The 9,229-nt window shown below is 43.0% G+C and overlaps 2 protein-coding genes across 2 annotated transcripts; one reads left to right on the forward strand and one right to left on the reverse strand.

Moving 5' to 3' along the window:
- The first annotated feature begins 1,548 nt into the window (after positions 1-1,548).
- Positions 1,549-7,053, forward strand: hspa8b (heat shock protein family A (Hsp70) member 8b). The gene is made up of 9 exons (XM_080007113.1): positions 1,549-1,670; positions 3,020-3,238; positions 3,318-3,523; positions 3,682-3,834; positions 3,942-4,497; positions 5,081-5,283; positions 5,426-5,624; positions 5,886-6,118; positions 6,528-7,053. Exons 2-9 carry the CDS (start codon positions 3,034-3,036, stop codon positions 6,714-6,716), a joined length of 1,944 nt encoding a protein of 647 aa, XP_079863239.1. The 5' UTR covers positions 1,549-1,670; positions 3,020-3,033; the 3' UTR covers positions 6,717-7,053.
- Positions 7,054-7,340: 287 nt separating this feature from the next.
- lim2.3 (lens intrinsic membrane protein 2.3) lies at positions 7,341-8,374 on the reverse strand (the record flags this gene model as incomplete). Its single annotated transcript, XM_080007144.1, has 4 exons — positions 7,341-7,402; positions 7,495-7,629; positions 7,714-7,863; positions 8,200-8,374. The coding sequence occupies 4 exons, from the start codon at positions 8,372-8,374 to the stop codon at positions 7,341-7,343; spliced, it is 522 nt and encodes a 173-aa protein (XP_079863270.1).
- Between the last annotated feature and the right edge of the window lie 855 nt (positions 8,375-9,229).

The raw sequence follows: 9,229 nt of genomic DNA on the forward strand, positions 1-9,229 counted from the left end.
CCCCGAATCCAGCCAAGCACACTGTGCAATGGCACTGTAGAATGGCCTAATTTATTGAAATTATTGTGGTTTTGAGGGGAAAGGGGTATTTTTATGTGTTTAGTATTTATCAGTTGAAATTTTTGCCTTAATTTTGATTCCTCAACAAATTTTCTCATTACATTTGAAATAAACATTTTAAGGAAAATGCAGCATCTGTCTCATTGATAGATGTTATAAAGCAGATTGGGTAAATCCTGTAGGTTTACAGGAGTTTCTTGATGTAGGCGAGCCCCAGTGTTTCCCATTCATCATCGTTTTCTGAAGGTTCAAATTGCTGGGGTCAACTTGAGATGTTGCATTTGAAATTGAGAGGAAAAATGATGTTGAGAGTTATTTCGCGGATTTAGCCTCTTCCTCTTCGGGTGCACCAGATTGATGCATTCAAATGTTGAATGCATGCCACCGGACCACCTTCAAGGCTTTGGAATCCCTCCCCCCAAACAGCTAGAAACGGCCCTGCCTAACCCTAGTCATTTATAACCGAACATTTTTTGGACCATTCGGAACAGTGGGCAGTCCCTGTAGTCTGCCCGTTCAAGTGAAATTATAGAAATGGATTTCATCAATCAACAGTCTTTTATGCTCAAGAGATGGTGTTGACGTGTCAGGGTTGTGAGAATAACAACATTAAAATATGTCTTATTTTTTGAAAAACGGATTATTAAGTAAGACCTGTGTGATCGTCAGGATTATAATTAACCATGTGTTTGCTGCATTTTATTACTCTTTTTTTAATATAAAAATATCTGATGGTGTTATGAAAACTTGGAACACTTTTTAGCAACCGCATCATAAAAATAAAAATAAGGCCTATATACTGCTATAAATTAAGTCGTTTTAATTTTATTGAGGTGCTTTAAAAAAAACGTCAACTTATTTCGACCGAAGCGAAATCCCTCACTTACTCCCTCACTCACTCAGTATTATTTTGCATGTGCTGGGAAATCAGTCCCATAATTAACACAACTAAAGGTGAAAGTATGAAAATGACGATTTAAACATTTGTCATCATTGTTTACCCTTTCAAATAAGAAAACAAACGACATGAAATACAATCATTTAACATTAAAAATAGATAATAATGTCAAACATATTCGTTGATTTACAAACGAAGTAAAATGAATTTGGAGATCACTTCTCCTGGTGGGACATGTTTCCACACGCCTCAGGAATGAGTCGGTATATCGACAGTCGTCGCCATTGCCCTGTGGCCGCGCCCAGTTAAAAAAAATAAAAAATAAAAGATCACATTGTTTATTTGATCTTTTATCATATTTCGTATTCGAATTCGTTGAATCAGATGAACGTGGGTTTATTGTTATTATTTTTATTATTATTTTTGTTGTTGTCGTTGTTGTTGGTTTTGTTTATTGTCATTTCGTCCGAGCAGAAAACAATCGCAAAAACGATTTCTGACGCCGAGTCAACAACAAAGCCGCGTGGAGCCCCGGGGTCCCGTTTGATTGGCCCGTATCGCCTCGCGCTGTGGGCGCCGCCCCCCTGATTGGCTGAGGCGCCGCGCCCGTTTTTCTAGAGGGTTCTTCCGTGACGCGCGACGGCCGAGCAGCAGCTGCGTCGTCCACAGCGGTGACAAGTCGAGTAACTGCGAATTAAAACACGTTGGAAAGGCAAGTACCTCTATAATGAGTCGCACGTCTTAATGAATGGCAGTGTTGACGGAGGGGGGGGGAGTGTCAAATAGTTTGAGAGACTGTTAACTCAGTGTTTGATGTTTTCTTTGCTGCGTGGAATACGGGTTACGCCGACATGACGGTCCGTGGAGATAACATCTAGTACTGACTGGGGTGGGGTGGCTAATGTGAGCATATTTTCAAGCTTTCCGTGTGTTACGTAAAGTTCGCCTGCTGGATAACAGCCAGACACGCCCGGTGCAGCCTGGCCGGGGTCTGGCTGTCATCCAAGTCGGTTTGATGGGGGGGCGTCGGTCCCAAAGAGGCCTTCCCCCTTCGCCTGTTACGCACAAAAGAAAGTGAAAGCAACGTTCGAGCACTTTCCGAAATATGGGAACTGCGCAGGCGCTCTGAGCGTCAGTCCTATCGGAATTGGGTTAAAACGCCCTTGGGGTGCCGATAGAAAAGCATTTCTTATGAGTTAAATCAATCACGTCAAGTTTAGAGCCACCCAAACTGCCCACAGTGTCCTTGCCACTGGTGAAAGAAAGACTTCTCTATACTCCTAAATACTCACCTCTAAGTCCTCTAACTGCAGTGAAAGTACAAATACCGATAAATGAAGGCGAAATGAAAGTGTACAACATTGACATTTCTGCCGAACTAAAATTACATTAACTCATGCTCTTAATTGTACTTAAAAGTGTTAAAATAAAAACATGACAGTTGTATATAACACAGCCTGTAATAACATCATAAGTGCCGACCACACCCTTTTTTTCTGCTGAGTGTTCATGTTTACCCTGATTACAGTTTACATGAAAAATAGTGTGTGATATCATAGTAATTAAAAAGGATAAGGACCTTGTGAATCATGAATGAGTTATCCTAAATCAACAGTTTGATAGATGCAGTCCATGATTATTCTGCTTTGTTTGCTTTTAGTCTATGTACATATAATCTCCTGAATCTTAAAAAAAACAAAAAAAAACGTAAGTGAAATGAAGTGGGCTAGAAGTTGAAAATCTGTTTCAGTAAGTACTTGAAAAATATACTGAAGTAGTTTCCACCACTGGTTGTTGCCATAATAAAGAGAGGCGTTGCTAAGCTGTTTGGAGGCTTGAAGACAGGTGGTGGTGACTTTTCATCTCAGAGTCTGGTTCCACCCATTCCAATAATAGCATCAGTGACTCATCATACACAGCAGCATCTCTTATCTCCTGTCCAACAGTTGTGCCATGCTAAGATACTTTGATTTAAACAGCTTATGCCTCCACTTTAAAAGTGTTCTTCAATATTTAGCTATATGAATTACTTTTATGGTATTGTCTCGTCATTTTACCCAGAGACCTCAGGAATCATGTCAAAGGGACCAGCTGTTGGCATTGACCTGGGCACCACCTACTCCTGTGTGGGGGTCTTTCAGCATGGGAAAGTGGAGATCATTGCCAATGACCAGGGTAACAGGACCACTCCCAGCTATGTGGCCTTCACAGACACAGAGAGGCTGATTGGGGATGCGGCAAAGAATCAGGTGGCCATGAACCCAACAAACACCGTCTTTGGTAAGAATGTTTTCTCCTACGAGAGCCTGGCAAATGGCTCTTCCTTGTTTTGTTTTTTAACACCCTTTCATCCCCTTAGATGCAAAGCGCCTGATTGGTCGGCGGTTTGATGACAGCGTCGTCCAGTCCGACATGAAACACTGGCCATTTACAGTCATCAACGACTCCTCACGCCCCAAAGTACAAGTGGAGTACAAGGGAGAGACAAAGGCCTTCTATCCAGAAGAGATCTCTTCCATGGTTCTGGTCAAAATGAAGGAGATTGCTGAGGCCTACTTGGGCAAAGTAAATAGGAATACTGAATGTGTTCATTATTTACTGCGATAATATTGTGTAGAATAAACAGCTCTCCACCCATTCAACAAAGTCAGATAAAGTATAAGATAATACTTGATAATGAGAACACTTGACAATGCTCACAAGTGATTGTTTCCTGTTCACAGACTGTGACCAGCGCTGTGGTGACTGTTCCCGCCTACTTCAATGACTCTCAGCGTCAAGCCACCAAAGACGCAGGGACCATCTCAGGACTCAACGTCCTACGCATCATCAACGAGCCAACAGCAGCTGCCATTGCTTATGGCCTTGACAAAAAGGTGATTTCCATTGTAAAAAGGGGTTTTCAAGGTAAAGCATTTAGCTCTGCTCTAATCTGTCTTTCAAAATGTGACATCAACATAGTTTTTAAACATTTCCATTGCAGGTGGGAACTGAACGAAACGTCCTCATCTTTGATTTGGGCGGTGGCACCTTTGACGTCTCCATCTTGACCATCGAGGATGGAATCTTTGAGGTCAAGTCGACAGCGGGCGACACTCACCTGGGTGGAGAGGACTTCGACAGCCGCATGGTCAACCACTTCATCGCTGAGTTCAAGCGCAAGTTCAAGAAAGACATCGGCGATAACAAGAGGGCCGTGCGACGTCTGCGCACGGCGTGCGAGCGGGCCAAGCGCACCCTGTCCTCCAGCACCCAGGCCAGCATCGAGATCGACTCCCTGTACGAGGGCGTAGACTTCTACACCTCCATCACCAGGGCTCGCTTCGAGGAGCTCAATGCTGACCTGTTCCGCGGCACCCTGGACCCAGTGGAGAAGTCCCTCCGTGATGCCAAACTGGACAAGGGTCAAGTCCACGACATCGTCCTGGTGGGAGGGTCCACCCGCATCCCCAAGATCCAGAAGCTCCTGCAGGATTACTTCAATGGAAAGGAGCTTAATAAGAGCATCAACCCAGATGAAGCGGTGGCCTACGGTGCAGGTATAAACTACATCAAACCTGTTTGATCACATTCTCCTTAAATGTTATCTGACTAAGGCCGGCGTCAGCAACTCGCAGCTCAAGGGCCACGTGGTTCCTTAACTATGACAAATAAATATATATATATATATATATATATATTTATTTATTTATTTATTTATTTATTTATTTATTTATTTATTTATATATTTATATATTTATATATAAAAATTTATTATTAAAAAAAAAATTTGCATTCTTCAATCATAAAAGGTCTGTGCCAAATAAAAAATAAAATTACATCATTTTTACTACAGTACATGCGTAAAAAAATACTTTGTCTCTAGACAATGCCACCATTCAGTTTTCAGAACCTGAAAGTAGAAGGCAACATTTAATTTTATTCAGGAATTCGGTGGTGGAAATGGCGTTTCAGGGACGTATCGGAAGCGTGTCACTTCACATGCCTCTCGTACACCCATGTAACATGATTTTTATAAGAAAAAAAAAAAATCATTCATATGTATCAGTGTTAGTGATCATAAATTGGCTATGTTGCCCATGTGAATTAATTTTTATCGGCTCCCATCCTTTGTACTTGCAGCTGTACAAGCGGCCATCTTGTCAGGGGATAAGTCTGAGAACGTGCAGGACCTGCTGCTGCTGGATGTCACCCCCCTGTCTCTGGGCATTGAGACGGCTGGAGGGGTGATGACGGTCCTCATCAAGAGGAACACCACCATCCCCACCAAGCAGACCCAGACCTTCACCACGTACTCAGACAACCAGCCCGGTGTGCTCATCCAGGTGGGATATTCAACAGGGATACTGATACATTTCTCAAATATTTTTTGAAAGTACAAACACTCATCCCCATTGATATTGAAGTCAAGATGTTTCCTAAAAAATCCTGTGATATTTGGTCGTGCCTCCTGAAACGTGCCTGCAGGTGTACGAGGGTGAACGAGCGATGACCAAAGACAACAACCTGCTGGGGAAGTTTGAGCTGACGGGAATCCCCCCTGCCCCCCGCGGCGTTCCTCAGATTGAGGTGACCTTTGACATCGACGCCAATGGCATCATGAACGTGTCTGCTGTGGACAAAAGCACCGGCAAGGAGAACAAAATCACAATCACCAACGACAAAGGTAAACCTGAGAGGCAATCTCAAAATAAAGCACTTTACCTGTGGGTGTCCAGGTTCCTGAAGATTTGATTTAGCCTAAATTTATTCTAAAAAGGGGTAGAGTATTATTCTCAGTAACATATTTATTTCAATTATTCTTTTTTTTTTGGGCAATTTAAACAAAACAAGGATAAAATCAATTGTTTCAAGATAACATAAAAGTGAGATGTGATACCTAAAATATGAAAAAGTTCTAAGTTGTTTTTGTCATCATTATCACTAGGTCGCTTGAGCAAGGAGGACATTGAGCGCATGGTCCAGGAGGCGGAGAAGTACAAGGCTGAGGACGACGTGCAGAGAGACAAGGTGTCCGCCAAGAACGGTCTGGAGTCATACGCCTTCAACATGAAGTCGACGGTGGAGGACGAGAAGCTGAAGGAGAAGATCAGCGACGAGGACAAACAGAAGATCCTGGACAAGTGCAACGAGACCATCAGCTGGCTGGACAAGAACCAGGTACCCACCGAGCGGTTAAGACTTAGTTTACCAGTCAGCTCTCAGATTTTACATCAGCCCTACACCCGCTCTATTTTTGGGTTTGCAATGTGAGGAAAAAGCAATGACTTTCCTGTGTTTTCAAATGGAATTATCAAATACAAATGACACCAAAATTCTGTAACTTATCATAGTTGCCAGCAAGACCAGTAGATCATATTAATGACGGTTTCTTACCATTTCATTCAAAATTTCTGAAACCCATAAATAGAAACCTTACAATTTTTTTTTAAAAGAACTGGTATAAAGTTCCAAGAAATATAGATAAGATTCATTCATTGGTATAATTATTTTATTATTTATTGTTTATCAGTTAAGTTTTTCTTATTATTAGATGACAATATATTTTAATGTCCAACTCTTGTTGCAGTCCGCAGAAAAGGATGAGTTTGAGCACCAGCAGAAGGAGCTGGAGAAGGTTTGTAACCCCATTGTTACCAAGCTGTACCAGAGCACCGGGGGGATGCCGGAGGGGATGCCCGGTGGCTTCCCAGGGGCTGGGGCCGCCCCCGGAGGAAGGGGCTCCTCCGCCGGACCCACCATCGAGGAGGTTGACTAATCCCCAACATTCCCGTTAAAGTCTTAAAGTCTTGTTAACCGCCACTGCCTTTTGGTCAAAGCAATCACTGATTTCAAGCATTATATTCAGAATCATTCACAATCTGGTTTTGGGGCTATGTTGTTTTTTTCTTGTTTATAAATGCTATACTAAAAGTAGCAACTGACCCCTTTCTGGAACTCTCCACTACAGGTTCAGATTAATCAGTGCTTTTACCACTGCATGCTTCTTTCCCTCTGGGATGGATCCGTGGGGCTGACTTGTTTGATGTCAAATCTTGCTGCTCTGTTTTGCACTATATCACACTAAAATAAAGATATTTTAGAATGGGTGTTCATCTCCATGTTGTGCAATGTGTGACTCATTGCCTGGTTGTCAGTTAGTGAGCATAGTTAAAAACGTCCACATAACTCAACTTGCATGTATATGTATATGACAAATAACTTCTTGAATCTTGTGTGATACAAATCAAGATGGCTTCCAAAGGGTGACAATCATCGTCATTTATTTTGCATATTGCTCAGTGATCAAGTGAACAGCAAATGAAGCGAAGTCCATTAATGATGGTTCCTCGGTCATGACGTGAGGACCATTATCTTGCGTTTGTCAAACACTTTCGGCAGATCAGCGTGAGTTGGAGTTTCTGGGGCATTCATGCATCCGGTAGGCACACATGTAGAAGATACCTGTGGAGAAGGGTACCTCACTCGTCAAAAAACAACGCAGGAATGGTTGAAAACCCGCGAGGAAATACGGTCCACAATCCACCCCTACATACCTGAGAAGAAAGTGAGCACCACAGCCACCCAGCCCATGATGTAGGACCAGGAGAAGCGCCAATTCCCGTAGCGTTTCCCATAGTAGTTGACCGTCACTCCGGTGTACACAGCCATGGCCAGCAGCACAAAGAAGCCTGCGGGAGGAAGATGCGACCATGAAACTACCGACCGTTCACCTCGCGGTGAAATCGTCTCATCTCAGACGCGGGAGAGCTCACATGAGATGAAGAAGAGGATGCCAGCCGCGAACGTCTTGTCAAATCCATCAAAGGAGGAGTAGTGGATGAAGGCCATGACGCCAATCACAATGCCAATGAAACAGGCCAGCAGGGAGAGGATCATGAAGGCCCTGGTGGCATCCCAGTATGCTGGAGGTGGGGACCCAGAGAGAGCCAGGCGTCGCAGGCAAGACGGCAAATTCATTCATCATTCATAAATCGAGGTGTGAGTAATAACATTTTCATACCTGTATTACTGCCGCTAACTGTCTTTTTAAACCTTAAGTGGAATGTCTTTATTGTCACATATGATATGGCCCATATTATGAATTACAGTACCTTATATGGAACTGAAGATGAGTTGAATATTGACATTATTATATGTGAAATACATGCGTATTTCACGTCAAGGCAAGTCAAGCACAGTGAGCAGCAAAAGTATAATGCCTGTCAAGGAAATGAAAGATATCCACACGATTCCCTTACCAATGCTGTCAGTATGTGTCATGCATTTTCCCGGCACACAGTACCGCCACAGGCCTTGGTGCATATAATTGTTGGAGTGACGGTACTGCATCCAGTAGTCCGTTGCCGTGGAGACAATGAGGAGTATGTTTCCAACTCCAGCACAGAATAACCCTCCTCCCATAAAGCTGTACATCCTGCAAAATACACAGACTTAACACAGAGGAACACACATGCAGGGACCTGACGCATCTTGCTTACAAAGCTTCACTGACCTTAAATTGAATAATGTTTTCTTTGGAAACTGGAGTATATAACGAAAACATCATTTGTTTTTGTAGTGAGAATCACTGCCCTAAGATACTGTTCAGTGCATAATATGTACTGTGTGATACAGTATATAATATGTACTGTATCCTCGTGCACCAATTCTCAGTCTTATTTCATATGCAGGCAACGACCCTATTCCATAATCTCTGGGATCACAATCTGAGAAGACTTGTAGAATTGTTCGATATAATTTAGTCCAAACTTCCACATCCATTTAGTCCATATCTGTCTACGCCACAGGGAGATGACCGTGAAAATCAAAAAGTCATTATTGTACATTCTCTAATGGCTGATCTCATAAATGGAAATAATGGTGAAGTTGAAGTAATAATAACTTTGCTGTGGACCCCCTGGAACTTCTTGAAGGACCCCTGCGGGTCCCCAGACCCCGCTTTGAGAACCGCCGTGTTGTGGACTAATTCCAATTCTGATTATTTCTCATTTCCAAATGAACAGGTGGTCTTCGCTGTGGTCTCTGAGTGGGAAAAAGAAAGCCCTGCATCTAGAAAACCTTTTAACCGGTACGCACACACACGAATGCGCACACACACACACACGCACACGCACGCCCGCACACACACAAGCACGCACATCCCAAATGATCAGTTATACATCGATTCCCTACCTTATCTTTTATCACCCAGAAAGAGTGAGAAATTCCAATGTCATGGGGTTGTCAAGGCACAGTCGGAGCCCAAATATTGCTCTGGGTGGCAGAGAA

Source organism: Zeus faber, assembly GCF_960531495.2.
Source record: "Zeus faber genome assembly, chromosome: 9".
NCBI lineage: Eukaryota > Metazoa > Chordata > Actinopteri > Zeiformes > Zeidae > Zeus > Zeus faber.